At 60.1% G+C, this 22404-nt stretch overlaps 1 protein-coding gene across 1 annotated transcript; it reads left to right on the plus strand.

Annotated features, from left to right (window-relative positions):
• The first annotated feature begins 117 nt into the window (after window positions 1-117).
• NDUFS2 (NADH:ubiquinone oxidoreductase core subunit S2) lies at window positions 118-21287 on the plus strand. The gene is given in 15 exon segments (XM_059490127.1): window positions 118-224; window positions 311-414; window positions 1052-1242; window positions 3825-3945; window positions 4039-4151; window positions 4252-4308; window positions 4310-4327; window positions 5954-6031; window positions 6950-7035; window positions 7888-8007; window positions 13319-13448; window positions 14253-14348; window positions 15345-15428; window positions 18669-18726; window positions 21157-21287. Coding segments are annotated over 15 exon segments (1401 nt in total). The 3' UTR covers window positions 21195-21287.
• Window positions 21288-22404: the final 1117 nt, after the last annotated feature.

Here is a 22404-nt window from a genome sequence, read left to right on the forward strand (position 1 = left end):
CATGGCGGCAGCATCAAGTCGTATTGCGCATGCGCAGAAAACACAGGCTGATCTGCCCGTACCCAACATGGCGGCGCCCGCAGCGTCTGCCCTTCCCCTCCATGGCCGCCCCCGCGCATGCGCATTGCCAAGGGCACGATGGCGGCGCTGCGGGCGCTGTGGCGGCTCCGCGGCCCCTCGGGGCTGAGCGCGGCGGGGGCTCGGCTGGGCCCGGCCCCGGCCCGGTGAGCCCGCGGGGGACACGGGGACAAAGCGGGGAGGGCTATGGGGAGGCTCTGGGGCTGTTCCCGCTCACCGCCCGGCCCCGCAGGTGCCGCCAATGGCAGCCCGACATGGAGTGGGCGCAGCAGTACGCGGGGGCCATCATGTACCCCAGCAAGGCCACCGAGAAGTGGGTGCCGCCACCCTGGAACGGTGAGGGGACAGCGGGGACACTCTGGGACAAGGTGGGGAGGGGGCTCTGGGGGGCGCTGAGGGCTTTGGGGGGCCCTGAGCAGGGAGGACGAGGCTTTTGGGAGGGTGTCGGGTGCTTTGGGGGTGTCCTGAGGGCTTTAGGGGGGCACAGGAGGGGTCTCAGGGACTTTGGGGGGGGCTCTTGGTGTGCCTTGAGGCGTTTTGGGAGGTCCAGGAGGGGTCTCTAGGGCTTTGGGAGGTTCTAGGGGGGCTCTGAGGGCTTTGGGGGGGCACAGGAGGGGTCTCAGGGGCTTTGGGGGGGCTCTAGGAGTGCTCTGAGGGTAGTTTGGAGGTCACTTGGGGGCAGTTTGGGGTCATTCAGATGGGTTTTAAAATCATCAGATCAGTTTTAGGGTCACTCAGATCAATCTGGGGTCACTCAGATCAGTTTTGGGGTCACTCAGATCAGTTTTGGGGTCACTCAGGGCACTTTGGGGGCACTCAGGATCCCCACAAGCCCTCAGCGGGTGCTGCTCCCTCCCTGTCCCCAACACTTAGAGGGTTCTGTGCCCTTCCTGAGGGCTCTGTCCCCATGTCCCTGACCCCTCTCTGTGTCCCCTCCTGTGTCCCTGACCCCGGCACTGTCCCCTGCCCCCAGACAAGGACCCGGTGGCCCACAAGAAGGTTTCCAGCCTGACCATCAACTTCGGGCCGCAGCACCCGGCGGCGCACGGGGTGCTGAGGCTGGTGCTGGAGCTGAGCGGGGAGACGGTGAAACGGTGCGACCCGCACGTGGGGCTGCTGCACCGCGGCACCGAGAAGCTCATCGAGTACAAGACCTACCTGCAGGTGAGCCTGGCATCCCTAAATTCCATGGGATTGCCGTCCTCGAGATGCCTGAAATCCCATTTCCCTGAGATCCCCCTTCCCATGGGATCCGCACGTGGGGCTGCTGCACCGCGGCACTGAGAAACCCTTTGAGTGTGAGACCTACCTGCAGGTGATCCTGAGATCCCAAATTCCCTGAGATCCCCATCCCTGAAACCCCCAATTCCATAGAATCCCTGAGATCCCCATCCCTGAAACCCCCCTTTCCATGGGATCCCCACGTGGGGCTGCTGCACCGTGGCACTGAGAAACCCTTTGAGTATGAGACCTACCTGCAGGTGATCCTGAGATCCCAAATTCCCTGAGATCCCCATCCCTGAAAGCCCCAATTCCACAGAATGCCTGAGATCCCCATCCCTGAAAGCCCCAATTCCATAGAATCCCTGAGATCCCCATCCCTGAAACCCCCCTTTCCATGGGATCCCCACATGGGGCTGCTGCACCGCGGCACTGAGAAACCCATTGAGTGTGAGACCTACCTGCAGGTGATCCTGAGATCCCAAATTCCATGGGATCCCCACCCCTGAAACCCCCAATTCCATAGAATGCCTGAGATCCCCATCCCTGAAACCCCCCTTCCCATGGGATCCCCACATGGGGCTGCTGCACCGCGGCACTGAGAAACCCATTGGGTACGAGACCTACCTGCAGGTGATCCTGAGATCCCAAATTCCATGGGATCCCCATCCCTGAGATCCCCATCTCTGGAATCCCCAATTCCATGGGATCCCTGAGATCCCAGTATTTCCAGTATCTCCACTATTGCCGCTGCTCCCATTACTCCCAGTATTCCCATTATTCCCAGTTTCCTAGTCTTCCCAGCACTCGTAGTACTCCCAGTCCTCCCAGTACTCGTAGCAGTCCCAGTGCTCAAATACTCCCACAACTCTCAGCACTTCCAGTGCTCAAACACTCCCATTACTCAAACACTCCCAGTATTCCCAGTTCTCCCAACGCTCCCAGTATTCCCAGTACTTCACTGCTCCCAGTCCTTCCAGGATTCCCAGTACTTGTAGCAGTCCCAGTACTCAAATACTCCCAGCACTCTCGGCACTGCCAGTACTCAAACACCCCCAGTACTCCCAGTATTCCCAGTACTCCCAGTATTCCCAACATTCCTAGGCTTCCCAGCGCTCCCAGTACTCCCAGTATTCCCAGTACTCCACTGCTCCCAGAACTTCCAGTACTCCCAGTACTCTCAACGCTCCCAGTATTCCCACCCCTCCCAGTATTCCTGGAATCCCCAGCCCTCCCAGTGCTCCCGGTGTCCCCAGTGCACCCAGCCCTCCCAGTATCCCCATTATACCCAGTATTCCCAGCCCTCCCAGTGCTCCCAGTATCCCCAGTGCTCCCAGTATGCCCAGTGCTCCCAGTCCTCCCAGCCCCCCCAGTGCTCCCAGTATCCCCACTATTTCCAGTATCCGCACTATTCCCAGCCCTCCCAGTGCTCCCAGTGCTCCCAGTGCTCCCAGTGCTCCCAGCCCCCCCAGTGCTCCCAGCCCCCCAGTGCTCCCAGTATCCCCAGTGCTCCCAGTATCCCCACTATTCCCAGCCCCCCAGTGCTCCCAGCCCTCCCAGTGCTCCCAGTATCCCCACTATTCCCAGCCCTCTCAGGGCTCCCAGTGCTCCCAGTGTCCCCACTATTCCCAGTATCCCCACTATTCCCAGTCCTCCCAGTATCCCCAGTGCTCCCAGTATTCCCAGCCCTCCCAGTATCCCCACTATTCCCAGCCCTCCCAGTGCTCCCAGTGCTCCCAGTATCCCCAGTGCTCCCAGCCCTCCCAGCCCCCCCAGTGCTCCCAGTGCTCCCAGTGTCCCCAGCCCTCCCAGTGCTCCCAGTATCCCCACTATTCCCAGTATCCCCACTATTCCCAGCCCTCCCAGCCCTCCCAGTGCTCCCAGTATCTCCAGTGCTCCCAGTATCCCCACTGTTCCCAGCCCTCCCAGTGCTCCCAGTATGCCCAGTGCTCCCAGCCCTCCCAGCCCCCCCAGTGCTCCCAGTGCTCCCAGTGTCCCCAGCCCTCCCAGTGCTCCCAGTATCCCCACTATTCCCAGCCCCCTCAGTGCTCCCAGTGTCCCCAGCCCTCCCAGTGCTCCCAGTATCCCAAGTGCTCCCAGTATCCCCAGTGCTCCCAGTATCCCCACTATTCCCAGTATCCCCACTGTTCCCAGCCCTCCCAGTGCTCCCAGTATGCCCAGTGCTCCCAGTCCTCCCAGCCCCCCCAGTGCTCCCAGTATCCCCACTATTTCCAGTATCCCCACTATTCCCAGTCCTCCCAGCGCTCCCAGTGCTCCCGGTGTCCCCAGCCCTCCCAGTGCTCCCAGTATTCCCAGCCCTCCCAGTATCCCCACTATTCCCAGCCCTCCCAGCGCTCCCAGCCCTCCCAGTGTCCCCAGTGCTCCCAGCCCTCCCAGTATCCCCACTATTCCCAGTGTCCCCACTATTCCCAGCCCCCCCAGTGCTCCCAGTATCCCCACTATTCCCAGCCCTCCCAGCCCTCCCAGTGCTCCCAGTATGCCCAGTCTCCTCGCGGTCCCCGCAGGCCCTGCCCTACTTTGACCGCCTGGACTACGTGTCCATGATGTGCAACGAGCAGGCCTATTCGCTGGCCGTGGAGAAGCTCCTCAACATCCGCCCCCCTCCCCGCGCTCAGTGGATCCGAGGTGAGGCTCCCCCCGGCATTCCCAGCTCCCTGGCACCCCCAGGATTTACGGGATCACCCCCTTTTTTCCCCTTTTTTCCCCCCGTTTTTTCAGTTCTCTTCGCCGAGATCACGCGGCTGCTGAACCACATCATGGCGGTGACCACGCACGCGCTGGACATCGGGGCCATGACCCCGTTCTTCTGGATGTTCGAGGAGAGGGAGAAGGTGGATTTGGGGGGATTTGGGGTTCGGGGCGTGGGATTTGGGGCTGTGGGGGTGCCAGGGGCGCTGAGCAGCAGCGGGGTCCCCTCTGTGTCCCCCCCAGATGTTCGAGTTCTACGAGCGCGTGTCGGGGGCGCGGATGCACGCGGCCTACGTGCGGCCCCGGGGGCGTGCACCAGGTGAGGGGCTGGGCTGCTCCCCGTCCCTGGGCACCCCATTTCCACGGGGACCCCATCCCTGGGATCCTCATTTCCATGGGAACCCCATCCCTGGGATCCCCATTTCCACGGGAACCCCGTCCCTGGGATCCCCATCCCTGGGCACCCCATTTCCACGGGAACCCCGTCCCTGGGATCCCCATTCCTGGGATCCTCATTTCCACGGGAACCCCATCCCTGGGCACCCCATTTCCACGGGAACCCCATCCCTGGGATCCCCATTTCCACGGGAACCCCGTCCCTGGGATCCTCATTTCCATGGGAACCCCATCCCTGGGCACCCCATTTCCACGGGAACCCCATTCCTGGGATCCCCATTGGGCCCGCTCAGTGTGGACCCCCTGCCCACATCCCTGGTGCCACCTGAGCTCCCACCTGTCCTGTGTGTGCCTCCAGTGCCGCCTGTCCCAATCCCACCTGTCCCACCTGTCCCAATCCCAATGCCACCAACGCCACCAATGCCACCTGTCCCACCTGTCCCAGTCCCAATGCCACCAATGCCAACCCCATCAATCCCATCTGTGTCACCAACCCCACCTGTCCCAGTCCCAGTGCCACCAATGCCATCAATCCTACCTGTGCCACCAATGCCACCTGTCCTGTGTGTGCCTCCAATCCCGCCTGTCGCAATCCTAGTGCCACCAATGCCACCTGTCCCACCTGTCCCACCTGTCCCAGTCCCAATGCCACCAATCCCAACCCTATCAATCCCATCTGTGTCACCAACCCCACCTGTCCCAGTCCCAATGCCACCAATCCCAACCCTATCAATCCCATCTGTGTCACCAACCCCACCTGTCCCAATCCCAATGCCACCAACACCACCAACCCCACCTGTCCCAGTCCCAATGCCACCAATGCCATCGATCCTACCTGTCCCACCAATGCCACCTGTCCTGTGTGTGCCTCCAATCCCGCCTGTCGCAATCCTAGTGCCACCAATCCCACCAGTCCCACCTGTCCCAATCCCAATGCCACCAACGCCACCTGTCCCACCTGTCCCAGTCCCAATGCCACCAACACCACCAATCCCACCTGTCCCAATCCCAATGCCACCAATGCCACCTGTCCCACCTGTCCCAATCCCAATGCCACCAATGCCACCTGTCCCAGTCCCAATGCCACCAATCCCAACCCTATCAATCCCATCCGTGTCACCAACCCCACCTGTCCCAATCCCAATGTCACCAACCCCACCTGTCCCAGTCCCAATGCCACCAATGCCAACCCTATCAATCCCATCTGTGTCACCAATGCCACCTGTCCTGTGTGTGCCACCAATCCCACCTGTCCCAGTCCCAATGCCACCAATGCCACCTGTCCCACCTGTCCCACCTGTCCCAGTCCCAATGCCACCAACGCCACCAATGCCACCTGTCCCACCTGTCCCACCTGTCCCAGTCCCAATGCCACCAACGCCACCAATCCCACCAATGCCACCTGTCCCACGTGTCCCAATCCCAATGCCACCAATGCCATCAATCCCACCTGTCCCACCAATCCCAATCTCTCCAGTCTCACCTGTCCCGATCCCACCAATCCCCCCTGTCCCTCTTGTCCCAACCCCACCTGTGCCACCTGTGCCAGGACCTGCCCCTGGGGCTCATGGACGACATCTACGAGTTCGTGAAGAACTTCTCCATCCGCATCGACGAGGTGGAGGAGGTGAGGGGGCGTCTGGGGACGGCCAGGCTGCCGTCACCTGTCACCTGTCACCTGTCACCTGTCACCTGTCACCTGTCACCTGCGAGGGGCAGGGTCATTCCTCACTGCGTGACGGGAGGAGGTGACACACATGATGGGGGTGGAGGGGGACAGGGACAGGTGAGGGGTGGCAGGGACAGGTGAGGGGTGCCAGGGGCAGCTTGTGGTGCCAGGGGCAGGTGAGAGACGCACAGGTGACAGTGGCAGGGACAGGTGAGGGTGGCAGGGACAGGTGAAGGGTGGCAGGGACAGGTGAAGGGCTCGCAGGTGATGGTGGCAGGGACAAGTGAGGGGTGCACAGGTGACAGTGACAGGTGAGGGGTGTGAGGGACAGGTGAGGGGTGCCAGGGGCAGCTTGTGGTGCCAGGGGCAGGTGAGAGACGCACAGGTGACAGTGGCAGGGACAGGTGAGGGACGTCAGGGACAGGTGACAGCGCCAGCGATGGGTGGGGTGCCAGGGGCAGGTGATGGTTCCATGGACAGGTGAGGGGTGCACAGGTGACAGGGACAGTGCCAGGTGAGGGGTGCACAGGTGACAGGGACAGGTTTTGGTGCAAGAGACACACGAGGGGGACAAGGAACAGGTGCCAGTGCCATGTGAGCATTTTCAGCACCAGGTGACAGTGCCAGGGACAGGTGAGACATGTGAGGGACAGGTGAGGGGTGCACAGGTGACAGTGCCAGTGCCAGGTGAGGGGAGCACAGGTGACAGGGACACGTTTTAATGCGAGAGACGCATGAGGGGGACAAGCAACAGGTGCCAGCGCCAGGTGAGCGTTTCCAGCACCAGGTGACAGTGCCAGGGCCAGGTGAGAAGTGCAGGGCCGGTGCCAGCTGTGCCAGGTGTGCCAGGTGTGCCAGGTGTGCCTCTGTCCCCAGATGCTGACCAACAACCGCATCTGGAAGAACCGCACCGTGGACATCGGCGTCATCTCGGCCGAGGAGGCGCTGAACTACGGCTTCAGGTGAGGGGGGAGCCCCAGGTGTGCCCCGACCTGCAGGTGGGCGGGGCCCAGCTCAGGTGTGGTTTTGGGGTGTCCCCAGTGGGCGGGGCCAATCTCAGGTGCGGTTTTGGGGTGTCCCCAGTGGGCGGGGCCAATCTCAGGTGTGTTTTGGGGGGCGGGGCCAATCTCAGGTGCGGTTTCGGGGTGTCCCAGTGGGCGGGGCCAATCTCAGGTGTGTTTTTGGGGTGTCCCAGTGGGCGGGGCCAATCTCAGGTGTGGTTTCGGGGTGTCCCAGTGGGCGGGGCCAATCTCAGGTGTGTTTTTGGGGTGTCCCAGTGGGCGGGGCCAATCTCAGGTGTGCTTTTGGTGTGTCCCAGTGGGCGTGGCCGAGCTCAGGTGTGGTTTTGGGGGCGGGGCCAATCTCAGGTGTGGTTTTGGGGGTGGGGCCGAGCTCAGGTGTGTTTTTGGGGGCGGGGCCAATCTCAGGTGCAGTTTTGGGGTGTCCCAGTGGGTGGGGCCAATCTCAGGTGTGTTTTTGGGGGCGGGGCCAATCTCAGGTGTGTTTGGGGGGCGGGGCCAAACTCAGGTGTTGTTTTGGGGGCGGGGCCAATCTCAGGTGTGGTTTTGGGGGCGGGGCTAATCTCAGGTGTGGTTTGGGGATGTCCCAGTGGGCGGGGTCAATCTCAGGTGTGTTTTTGGGGGCGGAGCCAATCTCAGGTGTGGTTTTGGGGGGCGGGGCTAATCTCAGGTGCAGGTTTGGGGGTGTCCCAGTGGGCGGGGCCAATCTCAGGTGTGTTTTGGGGGGCGGGGCCAGTCTCAGGTGTGTTTTTGGGGGCGGGGCCAATCTCAGGTGTGTTTTTGGGGTGTCCCCAGCGGGGTGATGCTCAGGGGCTCCGGGATCAAGTGGGACCTGCGCAAGACTCAGCCCTACGATGTCTACGACCAGGTGGAGTTCGACGTTCCCATCGGATCCCGCGGGGACTGCTACGACAGGTACGGACCCACCTGGGCTGGGGGGACATGGGGGGGACAGGTATGGCCTCACCTGGCCTGGGGGGACATGGGGGGGACAGGTATGGCCTCACCTGGCCTGGGGGGACATGGGGACAGGTATGGCCTCACCTGGGCTGGGGGGCATGGGGGGACAGGTATGGCCTCACCTGGCCTGGGGGGACATGGGGGGGACATGGGGACAGGTACGGACCCACCTGGCCTGGGGGGACATGGGGGGGACAGGTATGGCCTCACCTGGCCTGGGGGGACATGGGGACAGGTATGGCCTCACCTGGCCTGGGGGGACATGGGGGGGACATGGGGACAGGTATGCACCCACCTGGGCTGGGGGCACATGGGGACAGGTATGGACCCACCTGGCCTGGGGGGACTTGGGGACAGGTATGGCCTCACCTGGCCTGGGGGGACATGGGGGGGACATGGGGACAGGTACGGACCCACCTGGCCTGGGGGGCATGGGGGGACAGGTACGGACCCACCTGGCCTGGGGGGACATGGGGGAACATGGGGGGGACAGGTACAGACCCACCTGGCCTGGGGGGAAAATGGGGGACAGGTATGGCCTCACCTGGGCTGGGGGGACATGGGGGGGACAGGTATGGACCCACCTGGCCTGGGGGGACATGGGGACAGGTATGGCCTCACCTGGGCTGGGGGGAAAATGGGGACAGGTATGGCCTCACCTGGGCTGGGGGGAAAATGGGGACAGGTATGGCGTCACCTGCCCTGGGGTGGAGAGATGGAACCCCATCTCTGGAGCCCCCAGGACCCCCATCCCGTGGGACCCCATCCCCAGGACCCCCAGGACCCCCCTGCCTGAGACCCCTCCCAGGTTCACCTGTTCCCTCAGGATCCCCCCGTTCTCTGGGCTCCTTCTCTCCTCCGGGATCCCACGTCCTGCTTTCAGGGTACAGCAGATCCCAGTCCCACTTTTGGGGTGCAGGGGATCCCCCATATCCCAAATTTGGGGTCCAGGTACCTGTGCTGAATACAGCAGATCCCATACCCGGTTTTGGGGCACAGCAGATCCCCCCATATCCCATTTTTGGGGTGCAGGGGATCCCCCCCTAATCCCAAATTCAGGGCGCAGGTACCTGTGCCGCGTGGAGGAGACGCGCCAGTCCCAGTTTTGGGGTTCAGGGTGTCCCTTATCCCGTTTTTGGGGTTCAGAGGATCCCATATATCATTTTTGGGGTGCAGGTACCTGTGCCGCGTGGAGGAGACGCGCCAGTCCCAGTTTTGGGGCGCGGCAGATCCCATAACCCATTTTTGGGGCGCAGTATCTGGGTTTTGGGGTTCAGGGTGTCCCAATCCCATTTTTGGGGTGCAGGTACCTGTGTAGGGTTCAGGGTGTCCCCCAATGCCGTTTTTGGGGTGCAGGTACCTGTGCCGCGTGGAGGAGATGCGCCAGTCCCAGTTTTGGGGCACAGCAGATCCCATACCCATTTTTGGGGTGCAGTGTCTGGGTTTTGGGGTTCAGGGTGTCCCAATGCCGTTTTTGGGGTGCAGTGTCTGGGTTTTGGGGTTCAGGGTGTCCCAGTGCAGTTTTTGGGGTGCAGTGTCTGGGTTTTGGGGTTCAGGGTGTCCCAATGCAGTTTTTGGGGTGCAGTGTCTGGGTTTTGGGGTTCAGGGTGTCCCAATGCAGTTTTTGGGGTGCAGTATCTGGGTTTTGGGGTTCAGGGTGTCCCATACCTGTTTTTGGGGCGCAGGTACCTGTGCCGCGTGGAGGAGATGCGCCAGTCCCAGTTTTGGGGTACAGCAGATCCCATACCCATTTTTGGGGTGCAGTGTCTGGGTTTTGGGGTTCAGGGTGTCCCAATGCAGTTTTTGGGGTGCAGTGTCTGGGTTTTGGGGTTCAGGGGGTCCCCCAATCCTGTTTTTGGGGTGCAGGTACCTGTGCCGCGTGGAGGAGACGCGCCAGTCCCTGTTTTGGGGCACGGCAGATCCCATACCCATTTTTGGGGTGCAGTATCTGGGTTTCGGGGTTCAGGGTGTCCCATACCCATTTTCGGGATCCCCTAATCCTGTTTTTGGGGTGCAGGTACCTGTGCCGCATGGAGGAGATCCCATATCCCAGTTTTGGGGTTCAGGGTGTCCCATATCCCGTTTTTGGGGTACAGCAGATCCCATACCCATTTTTGGGGTGCAGTGTCTGGGTTTCGGGGTACAGCAGATCCCATACCCATTTTTGGGGTGCAGTATCTGGGTTTTGGGGTTCAGGGTGTCCCAATGCCGTTTTTGGGGTGCAGTGTCTGGGTTTTGGGGTTCAGGGTGTCCCAATGCAGTTTTTGGGGTGCAGTGTCTGGGTTTTGGCGTTCAGGGTGTCCCAATGCAGTTTTTGGGGTGCAGTGTCTGGGTTTTGGGGTTCAGGGTGTCCCAATGCAGTTTTTGGGGTGCAGTATCTGGGTTTTGGGGTTCAGGGTGTCCCAATGCAGTTTTTGGGGTGCAGGTACCTGTGCCGCGTGGAGGAGACGCGCCAGTCCCAGTTTTGGGGCGCGGCAGATCCCATACCCATTTTTGGGGTGCAGTATCTGTGTTTTGGGGTTCAGGGTGTCCCATACCCATTTTCGGGATCCCCCAATGCCGTTTTTGGGGTGCAGGTACCTGTGCCGCATGGAGGAGATCCCATATCCCAGTTTTGGGGTTCAGGGTGTCCCATATCCCGTTTTTGGGGTACAGCAGATCCCATATCTGGGTTTTGGGGTGCAGGTACCTGTGCAGGGGGTCCCCCAATGCCGTTTTTGGGGTGCAGGTACCTGTGCCACGTGGAGGAGATGCGCCAGTCCCAGTTTTGGGGCATGGCAGATCCCATTGCTGGGTTTCGGGGTACAGCAGATCCCATACCCATTTTTGGGGTGCAGTATCTGGGTTTTGGGGTTCAGGGTGTCCCATACCCTGTTTACGGGGTCCCCCAATCCTGTTTTTGGGGTGCAGGTACCTGTGCCGCGTGGAGGAGACGCGCCAGTCCCAGTTTTGGGGCACGGCAGATCCCATACCCATTTTTGGGGTGCAGTGTCTGGGTTTTGGGGTTCAGGGTGTCCCAATGCAGTTTTTGGGGTGCAGTGTCGGGGTTTTGGGGTTCAGGGTGTCCCAATGCAGTTTTTGGGGTGCAGTGTCTGGGTTTTGGGGTTCAGGGGGTCCCCCAATCCTGTTTTTGGGGTGCAGGTACCTGTGCCGCGTGGAGGAGACGCGCCAGTCCCTGTTTTGGGGCACGGCAGATCCCATACCCATTTTTGGGGTGCAGTATCTGGGTTTCGGGGTTCAGGGTGTCCCATACCCATTTTCGGGATCCCCTAATCCTGTTTTTGGGGTGCAGGTACCTGTGCCGCATGGAGGAGATCCCATATCCCAGTTTTGGGGTTCAGGGTGTCCCATATCCCGTTTTTGGGGTACAGCAGATCCCATACCCATTTTTGGGGTGCAGTGTCTGGGTTTCGGGGTACAGCAGATCCCATACCCATTTTTGGGGTGCAGTATCTGGGTTTTGGGGTTCAGGGTGTCCCAATGCAGTTTTTGGGGTGCAGTATCTGGGTTTTGGGGTTCAGGGTGTCCCAATGCAGTTTTTGGGGTGCAGTGTCTGGGTTTTGGGGTTCAGGGTGTCCCAATGCAGTTTTTGGGGTGCAGTGTCTGGGTTTTGGGGTTCAGGGTGTCCCAATGCCGTTTTTGGGGTGCAGTATCTGGGTTTTGGGGTTCAGGGTGTCCCAATGCAGTTTTTGGGGTGCAGTGTCTGGGTTTTGGGGTTCAGGGGGTCCCCCAATGCCGTTTTTGGGGTGCAGGTACCTGTGCCACGTGGAGGAGATGCGCCAGTCCCAGTTTTGGGGCACATACCCATTTTTGGGGTGCAGTATCTGCGTTTTGGGGTTCAGGGTGTCCCATACCCATTTTCGGGGTCCCCCAATGCCGTTTTTGGGGTGCAGGTACCTGTGCCACATGGAGGAGATCCCATATCCCAGTTTTGGGGTTCAGGGTGTCCCATATCCCGTTTTTGGGGTACAGCAGATCCCATACCCATTTTTGGGGTGCAGTGTCTGGGTTTTGGGGTTCAGGGTGTCCCAATGCAGTTTTTGGGGTGCAGTGTCTGGGTTTTGGGGTTCAGGGGGTCCCCCAATCCTGTTTTTGGGGTGCAGGTACCTGTGCCGCGTGGAGGAGACGCGCCAGTCCCTGTTTTGGGGCACGGCAGATCCCATACCCATTTTTGGGGTGCAGTATCTGGGTTTCGGGGTTCAGGGTGTCCCATACCCATTTTCGGGATCCCCTAATCCTGTTTTTGGGGTGCAGGTACCTGTGCCGCATGGAGGAGATCCCATATCCCAGTTTTGGGGTTCAGGGTGTCCCATATCCCGTTTTTGGGGTACAGCAGATCCCATACCCATTTTTGGGGTGCAGTGTCTGGGTTTCGGGGTACAGCAGATCCCATACCCATTTTTGGGGTGCAGTATCTGGGTTTTGGGGTTCAGGGTGTCCCAATGCAGTTTTTGGGGTGCAGTATCTGGGTTTTGGGGTTCAGGGTGTCCCAATGCAGTTTTTGGGGTGCAGTGTCTGGGTTTTGGGGTTCAGGGTGTCCCAATGCAGTTTTTGGGGTGCAGTGTCTGGGTTTTGGGGTTCAGGGTGTCCCAATGCCGTTTTTGGGGTGCAGTATCTGGGTTTTGGGGTTCAGGGTGTCCCAATGCAGTTTTTGGGGTGCAGTGTCTGGGTTTTGGGGTTCAGGGGGGTCCCCCAATGCCGTTTTTGGGGTGCAGGTACCTGTGCCACGTGGAGGAGATGCGCCAGTCCCAGTTTTGGGGCACATACCCATTTTTGGGGTGCAGTATCTGCGTTTTGGGGTTCAGGGTGTCCCATACCCATTTTCGGGGTCCCCCAATGCCGTTTTTGGGGTGCAGGTACCTGTGCCACGTGGAGGAGATCCCATATCCCAGTTTTGGGGTTCAGGGTGTCCCATATCCTGTTTTTGGGGTACAGCAGATCCCATACCCATTTTTGGGGTGCAGTATCTGGGTTTTGGGCTTCAGGGTGTCCCAATGCAGTTTTTGGGGTGCAGTGTCTGGGTTTTGGGGTTCAGGGTGTCCCAATGCCGTTTTTGGGGTGCAGTGTCTGGGTTTTGGGGTTCAGGGTGTCCCAATGCCGTTTTTGGGGTGCAGTGTCTGGGTTTTGGGGTTCAGGGTGTCCCAATGCCGTTTTTGGGGTGCAGTGTCTGGGTTTTGGGGTTCAGGGTGTCCCAATGCCGTTTTTGGGGTGCAGTGTCTGGGTTTTGGGGTTCAGGGGGTCCCCCAATGCCGTTTTTGGGGCGCAGGTACCTGTGCCGCGTGGAGGAGATGCGCCAGTCCCTGCGCATCATCCTGCAGTGCCTCAACAAGATGCCGCCCGGCGAGGTCAAGGTGGACGACGCCAAAGTGTCACCCCCGAAACGCGCCGAGATGAAGGTGACGGCGCCCGGCGCCACCAGAGCGGGGCTGGCACCCCGGGGAGGGTGGCATCAAGGGTGGGCGGCACCCAGAGCGGGCGGCAGCGCTGCGGTGCCACCCGGAGCGGGTGGCGCTGAGGGCAGGTGACACCAAAGCCTGGTGCCACTCAGGGCGGGTGCCAGCGCTGCAGTGCCACCCAGAGTGGGTGGCGCTGAGGGCAGGTGACACCGAAGCCTGGTGCCACCCAGGGCGGGTGGCGCTGAGGGCAGGTGACACCAAAGCCTGGTGCCACCCAGGGCGGGTGGCGCTGAGGGCAGGTGACACCGAAGCCTGGTGCCACTCAGGGCGGGTGCCAGCGCTGCGGTGCCACCCGGAGTGGGTGGCGCTGAGGGCAGGTGACACCAAAGCCTGGTGCCACCCAGGGCGGGTGCCAGCGCTGCGGTGCCACCCGGAGCGGGTGGCACTGAGGGCAGGTGACACCGAAGCCTGGTGCCACCCGGAGCGGGTGCCAGCGCTGCGGTGCCACCCGGAGTGGGTGGCACTGAGGGCAGGTGACACCAAAGCCTGGTGCCACCCAGGGCGGGTGCCAGCGCTGCGGTGCCACCCGGAGCGGGTGGCGCTGAGGGCAGGTGACACCAAAGCCTGGTGCCACCCAGGGCGGGTGCCAGCACTGCAGTGCCACCCAGGGCGGGTGGCGCTGAGAGCAGGTGACACCAAAGCCTGGTGCCACCCAGAGTGGGTGGCGCTGAGGGCAGGTGACACCGAAGCCTGGTGCCACCCAGGGCGGGTGCCAGCGCTGCGGTGCCACCCGTGTCCCCACAGACGTCCATGGAGTCCCTGATCCATCACTTCAAGCTCTACACCGAGGGCTACCAGGTGCCACCCGGGGCCACCTACACGGCCATCGAGGCCCCCAAGGTGACACTTCTTGTCGTGCCGGTCCCTGGCACCAACTCCGCCCCAGCCCTGGCACCACGTCCCCAATGCTGTCCCTGTGTTCCAGTGGCGTCCGTAATGTCCCCAGTGCCATTCTCGTGTCCCCAGCCCTGTCACCGCGTCCCCAGTCCTGACCCCATGGCCCTAGCCGTGTCAGTGTGTCCCTGACCCTGTCCCCATTGTCCCCATTGTCCCCAATCCTGTCCCCATTGTCCCCATGTCCCCAATCCTGTCCCCATTGTCCCCAGGGTGAGTGTGGGGTGTACCTGGTCTCCGATGGCAGCAGCCACCCTGTCCCCATTGTCCCCATGTCCCCAGCAGTGTCCCCATTGTCCCCAATCCTGTCCTCATTGTCCCCATTGTCCCCCAGGGTGAGTTTGGGGTGTACCTGGTCTGCGATGGCAGCAGCCACACTGTCCCCATTGTCCCCATGTCCCCAATCCTGTCCCCATTGTCTCCATGTCCCCAGCAGTGTCCCCATGTCCCCAATCCTGTCCCCATTGTCCCCAGGGTGAGTTCGGGGTGTACCTGGTCTCTGATGGCAGCAGCCACCCTGTCCCCATTGTCCCCAATCCTGTCCCCATTGTCCCCATGTCCCCATTGTCCCCATGTCCCCAGTCCTGTCCCCATTGTCCCCATTGTCCCCAGAGTGAGTTTGGGGTGTACCTGGTCTGCGATGGCAGCAGCCACCCTGTCCCCATTGTCCCCAATCCTGTCCCCATTGTCCCCAGGGTGAGTTTGGGGTGTACTTGGTCTCTGATGGCAGCAGCCACCCTGTCCCCATTGTCCCCAATCCTGTCCCCATTGTCCCCATTGTCCCCAGGGTGAGTTCGGGGTGTACCTGGTCTCCGATGGCAGCAGCCACACTGTCCCCATTGTCCCCATGTCCCCATTGTCCCCATTGTCCCCAATCCTGTCCCCATTGTCCCCATGTCCCCATTGTCCCCATGTCCCCAATCCTGTCCCCATTGTCCCCAGGGTGAGTTCGGGGTGTACCTGGTCTCCGATGGCAGCAGCCGTCCCTATCGCTGCAAGATCAAAGCGCCCGGATTCGCTCACCTGGTACGGCTGGGGACACCTGGGGACACCTGGGGACACCTGGGGACACCTGGGATAAACCTGGGGGACACCTGGGGACACCTGGGATAAACCTGGGATACAGCCGGGGGCACTTGGGAACACCTGAGGGACACCTGGGGACACCTGAGGGACACCTGGGGGACATTGGGGCACACCTGGGATACACCTGGGGGACACCTGGGGACACCTGGGGACACCTGGGATAAACCTGGGGGACACCTGGGGACACCTGGGGACACCTGGGGACACCTGGGGACACTTGGGGACACCTGGGATAAACCTGGGATACAGCTGGGGGCACTTGGGAACACCTGAGGGACACCTGAGGGACACCTGGGGCACAGCTGGGGGACATGTGGGGATGCCTGAGGGATACCTGGGGGACACTTGGGGGCATCTGAGGCACACCTGGGGACACCTGGGGGACAGCTGGGGACACCTGGGATACACCTGGGAACACCTGGGGACACTTGGGCGACACCTGGGAACACCTCGGGGACAGCTAGGGGACACCTGGGGACACCTGAGGGACACTTGGGCACACCTGGGATACACCTGGGATACACCTGGCCACACTGAGGGACATCCAGGGGACACCTGGGGACACTTGGGAACACCTGGGGCACACCTGGAGGACACTGGGGGACAGCTGAGAGACACCTGGGATACACCTGGGGACATCTGGGGACACCTGGGGGGACACTTGGGGACACCTGGGGGACACCTGGGGACACCTGGGGCACACCTGGGGACATCTGGGGACACCTGGGGCACACCTGGGGACACCTGGGGGACACCTGGGGCACACCTGGAGGACACTGGGGGACAGCTGAGAGACACCTGGGATACACCTGGGGACACCTGGGGGGACACTTGGGGACACCTGGGGACACTTGGGGACACCTGGGGACACCTGGGGACACTTGGGAACACCTGGGGACACCTGGGGACACTTGGGGACACCTGGGGCACACCTGGAGGACACTGGGGGACAGCTGAGAGACACCTGGGATACACCTGGGGACATCTGGGGACACTTGGGAACACCTGGGGGACACCTGGGGGACACCTGGGGACACCTGGGGGACACCTGGGGACACCTGGGGACACTTGGGGACACCTGGGGCACACCTGGGGACACCTGGGGGACACCTGGGGACACTTGGGGACACTTGGGAACACCTGGGGGACACCTGGGGCACACCTGGGGACACTTGGGGACACCTGGGGACACCTGGGGACACCTGGGGACACCTGGGGACACTTGGGGACACCTGGGGACACTGGGGGGACACTTGGGGCACACCTGGGGACACCTGGGGGACACTTGGGGACACCTGGGGACACTTGGGGACACCTGGGGACACCTGGGGGACAGCTGAGAGACACCTGGGATACACCTGGGGACATCTGGGGACACCTGGGGGGACACTTGGGGACACCTGGGGCACACCTGGGGACACTGGGGGGACACCTGGGGGACACCTGGGGGACACCTGGGGACACCTGGGGGACACCTGGGGACACCTGGGGACACTTGGGAACACCTGGGGACACCTGGGGACACTTGGGGACACCTGGGGACACCTGGGGGACATTGGGGCACACCTGGGATACACCTGGGGACACCTGGGGACACTTGGGAACACCTGGGGACACCTGGGGACACCTGGGGACACTTGGGAACACCTGGGGACACTGGGGGGACACCTGGGGAACACCTGGGGACACCTGGGGACACCTGGGGACACCTGGGGCACACCTGGGGACACTTGGGGACACTTGGGAACACCTGGGGACACTGGGGGGACACCTGGGGGACACCTGGGGACACCTGGGGACACTTGGGGACACTGGGGGGACACTTGGGGCACACCTGGGGACACCTGGGGACACTTGGGGACACTGGGGGGACACCTGGGGGACACCTGGGGCACACCTGGGGACACCTGGGGACACTGGGGGGACACCTGGGGACACCTGGGGACACCTGGGGCACACCTGGGGACACTTGGGGGCACACCTGGGGACACTTGGGGACACCTGGGGCCACCAAGGGCTCAGGGCGATGGGGACAGGGGACACTGGGGGGTCCCTGTGGGTGCGTTGCTGGAGGGTAATTAACCCCTGCAGGTTAATTGGGTATTGAGGGTTAATTGGGGGTCCCTGGGAGTTATTAGGGGTTAATTGGGCGTTGGTTAATTGGGGGGTCCTGGGCGTTAATTGGGGGAGTCCTCATGGGGGGGGGGGTCCCCATGGGTTAATTAGGCGTTAATTAGGAGTCCCTGAGGGTTGGTTAATTGGGGCTTGATTGGGGGTCCCTGGGAGTTAATTAGGAGTTAATTGGGGCTCTATGGAGGTTGGTTAATTGGGGTCCCTGGGCGTTAATTGGGGGAGTCCTTGTGGGGTTTCCCATGGGTTAATTAGGAGTTAATTAGGGGTTAATTGGGGGTCCCTGGGGGTTAATTGGGGGAGTCCTTGTGGGGTTTCCCATGGGGTTAATTAGGAGTTAATTAGGGGTTAATTGGGGGTTCCTTGTGGGGTTTCCCATGGGTTAATTAGGAGTTAATTAGGGGTTAATTGGGGGTTCCTGGGCGTTAATTGGGTGAGTCCTTGTGGGGTTCCCTATGGGGTTAATTAGGAGTTAATTAGGGGTTAATTGGGGGTTCCTGGGGGTTGGTTAATTGTTGGACCCTGGGAGTTAATTGGGGGTTAATTGGGGGTCCCTGGGGGTTGGTTAATTGGGGGTTCCTGGGCGTTAATTGGGGGAGGCCTTGTGGGGTTTCCCATGGGTTAATTAGGAGTTAATTAGGGGTTAATTGGGGGTCCTTGGGGGTTGTTTAATTGGGGGTCCTGGGCGTTAATTGGGGGGGTCGTTGTGGGGTTCCCCATGGGTTAATTAGGAGTTAATTAGGCGTTAATTGGGGGTCCCTGGGGGTTGGTTAATTGTTGGACCCTGGTAGTTAATTGGGGGTTAATTGGGGGTCCCTGGTCGTTAATTGGGGGTTAATTGGGGGTCCCTGGTAGTTAATTGGGGGTTAATTGGGGGTCCCTGGTAGTTAATTGGGGGGGTCCCTGGGGTAGCTCCCATGGGTTAATTGGGAGTTAATTGGCGTTCCCCATGAATTAATTGCGGGTTAACCAGGGGCTCCTCATGGGGGCGTCTCTGGGTTAATTGGGCGTTAATTAGGTGCTAATTAGCTGCTAATTGCTGTCCCCCAGGCCGGGCTGGACAGGATGTCCCAGGGCCACATGCTGGCAGACGTGGTGGCCATCATTGGTACGTCCCCCTCCCCGTTTTGGGGTTCCCCCTCCCCATTTTGGGGTTCCCCCTCCCCATTTTGGGGTCCCTTCTCCATTTTGGGGTTCCCCCTCCCCATTTTGGGGTTCCCCCTTTCCCATTTTGGGGTCCCTTCCCCATTTTAGGGTTCCCCTTCCCAATTTTGGGGTTCCCCCTCCCCGTTTTGGGGTCCCTTCCCCATTTTGGGGTTCCCCCTCCCCATTTTGGGGTCCCTTCCCCATTTTGGGGTTCCCCCTCCCCATTTTGGGGTTCCCCCTCCCCATTTTGGGGTCCCCCTCCCCATTTTGGGTTCCCCCTCCCCATTTTGGGGTCCCTTCCCAATTTTGGCGTCCCCCCTTCCCCATTTTAGGGTTCCCCTTCCCCATTTTGGGGTTCTCCTTCCCAATTTTGGGGTTCCCCCTCCCCATTTTGGGGTCCCTTCCCCATTTTAGGGTTCCCCCTCCCCGTTTTGGGGTTCCCCCTCCCCATTTTGGGGTTCCTCCTCCCCATTTTGGGGTCCCTTCCCCATTTTAGGGTTCCCCTTCCCAATTTTGGGGTCCCTTCTCCATTTTGGGGTTCCCCCTCCCCATTTTGGGGTCCCCATCCCCATTTTGGGGTCCCCCTCCCCATTTTGGGGTCCCTTCCCCATTTTAGGGTTCCCCCTCCCCATTTTGGGGTCCCTTCCCCGTTTTGGGGTTCCCCCTCCCCGTTTTGGGGTTCCCCCTCCCCATTTTGGGGTCTCCATCCCCATTTTGGGGTTCCCCCTCCCCATTTTGGGGTCCCCTCCCCATTTTGGGATCCCTTCCCCGTTTTGGGGTCCCCCTCCCCATTTTGGGGTTCCCCCTCCCCGTTTTGGGGTCCCTTCCCCATTTTGGGGTCCCCATCCCCATTTTGGGGTTCCCCCTCCCCATTTTGGGGTTCCCCCTCCCCATTTTGGGGTCCTTTCTCCATTTTGGGGTTCCCCTTCCCAATTTTGGGGTTCCCCCTCCCCATTTTGGGGTCCCTTCTCCATTTTGGGGTTCCCCCTCCCCATTTTGGGGTTCCCCCTCCCCATTTTGGGGTGCTCCTATCTCAATTTGGGGTTTTCCTTTCCCTTTTTTAGCGTTTCCTTCCATTTTTGGGGTCTCCCTCCCTTTTTTGGGGTGCTCCTTCCACTTTTGGGGTCTCCTCCTCCTTTCCCAACACCCATTTCCCAGTTTGGGGTGGTTTGTGCCCAATTTTGGGGTCCCCATCCCACTTTTGGGGTGATCCTTCCCCATTTTGGGGTGCTCCTATCTCAATTTGGGGTTTTCCCTTCCAATTTTAGGATTTCCTTCCATTTTTGGGGTCTCCCTCCCTTTTTAGGGCACCCCTTCTAATTTTGGGGTGTCCTCCTCCTTCCCAACACCCATATCCCAGTTTGGGGTGGTTTGTGCCCAATTTTGGGGTTCCCCCTCCCCATTTTGGGGTGCTCCTATCTCAATTTGGGGTTTTCCTTTCCCTTTTGTAGCGTTTCCTTCCATTTTTGGGGTCTCCCTCCCTTTTTGGGGCGCTCCTTCCACTTTTGGGGTCTCCTCCTCCTTTCCCAACACCCATTTCCCAATTTGGGGTGGTTTGTGCCCAATTTGGGGGTCCCCTTGCCCATTTTTGGGGGGTTCCTCCCCTATTTTGGGGGGTCTCCCTCCCTTTTTAGTGTCTCCATTCTAATTTTAGGATTTCCTTCCATTTTTGGGGTCTCCCTCCCTTTTTGGGGTGCTCCTTCCACTTTTGGGGTCCCCTCCTCCTTTCCCAACACTCATTTCCCGATTTGGGGTGGTTTGTGCCCAATTTTGGGGTCCCCATCCCACTTTTGGGGGTTTCTTTCCCCATTTTGGGGTGCTCCTATCTCAATTTGGGGTTTTCCCTTCCAATTTTAGGATTTCCTTCCATTTTTGGGGTCTCCCTCCCTTTTTAGGGCACCCCTTCTAATTTTGGGGTGTCCTTCCCCTTTCCCAACACCCATTTCCCAGTTTGGGGTGGTTTGTGCCCAATTTTGGGGTTCCCCCTCCCCATTTTGGGGTGCTCCTATCTCAATTTGGGGTTTTCCTTTCCCTTTTTTAGCGTTTCCTTCCATTTTTGGGGTCTCCCTCCCTTTTTTGGGGCGCTCCTTCCACTTTTGGGGTCTCCTCCCCCTTTCCAACCCCCATATCCCAATTTTGGGGGGTGTCTCACCCCAATTTTGGGGGGTGTCTCACCCCAGTTTTGGGGGGTGTCTCACCCCAATTTTGGGGGGTGTCTCACCCCAATTTTGGGGGGTGTCTCACCCCAATTTTGGGGGTGTCTCACCCCAATTCTGGGGGTGTCTCACCCCAATTTGGGGGGTGTCTCACCCCAATTTTGGGGGTGTCTCACCCCAATTCTGGGGGTGTCTCACCCCAATTTTGGGGGTCTCTCCCCCCTTTTCCCCCACAGGCACCCAGGACATCGTCTTTGGGGAGGTCGATCGTTGACGGGGGGGGGGGGGGGTCCCCGTTTTCTCTCCGTGTTTGGGGGTGTCCCTGCCCCCCCATTTCGGGTCAAATAAAGCCAGAATCGGGTCCCGAGCCTGCCTGTCCCCTTTGTGTCACCGGTGTCCCCTCGTTTCCTGGTTTGGGGGGGATCCTTCCACACTTTGGGGGGGTTCTCACACGATTTGGGGTCTCCTTATCCTTTTGGGGGGCTCCTTTCCTGTTTGGGGCCTCTCTCCCTGGTTTAGGGGGGTCTCCTTTTCTTTTTTTGGGGTCTCCTTTTCCCCTTTTTTGGGGTCTCCTTTCCCCTTTTTGGGTCTCCCCATTTGAGGCCTCTCTCCCCAGTTTGGGGGGTCTCCTTTTCCTCTTTTTGGGGTCTCCTTTTCTTTTTTGGGGTCTCCTTTTCCCCTTTTTGGGGTCTCCTTTTCCCCTTTTTGGGGTCTCATTTTCCCCTTTTTGGGGCCTCCTTTTCCCCTTTTTTGGGGTCTCCTTTTCTTTTTTGGGGTCTCCTTTCCTTTTTTGGGGTTCTTTCCCCTTTTGAGGCCTCTCTCCCCAATTTGGGGGGGCTCCTTTTCCCCCTTTTTGGGGTCTCCTTTTCCCCAATTTGGGGGGGCTCCTTTCCTTTTTTGAGGCCTCTCTCCCCAATTTGGGGGGTCTCCTTTTCCCCTTTTTTGGGGTCTCCTTTTCCCCTTTTTTGGGGTCTCCTTTTCCTCTTTTTGGGGTCTCCTTTTCCCCTTTTTGGGGTCTCCTTTTCCCCTTTTTTGGGGTCTCCTTTTCCCCTTTTTTGGGGTCTCCTTTTCCCCTTTTTGGGGTCTCCTTTCCTTTTTTGGGGTCTCCTTTTCCCCTTTTTTGGGGTCTCCTTTCCTTTTTTGGGGTCCCTTCCCCTTTTTGAGGCCTCTCTCCCCATTTGAGGCCTCTCTCCCCAATTTGGGGGGTCTCCTTTTCCCCTTTTTTGGGGTCTCCTTTTCCCCTTTTTGGGGTCTCATTTTCCCCTTTTTTGGGTCTCCTTTTCCCCTTTTTGGGGTCTCCTTTCCTTTTTTGGGGTCCCTCCCCCTTTTGAGGCCTCTCTCCCCAATTTGGGGGGTCTCCTTTTCCTCTTTTTGGGGTCTCCTTTTCATTTTAGAGTCCCTTCCTCCTTGGGGGTCTCCTTTCCCCCTTTTTTGGGGTCTCCTTTTCCCTTTTGGGGTCCTTTCCCCATTTGAGGCCTCTCTCC

Source organism: Ammospiza nelsoni, chromosome 28 (assembly GCF_027579445.1).
Source record: "Ammospiza nelsoni isolate bAmmNel1 chromosome 28, bAmmNel1.pri, whole genome shotgun sequence".
Classification (NCBI taxonomy): Eukaryota; Metazoa; Chordata; class Aves; order Passeriformes; family Passerellidae; genus Ammospiza; species Ammospiza nelsoni.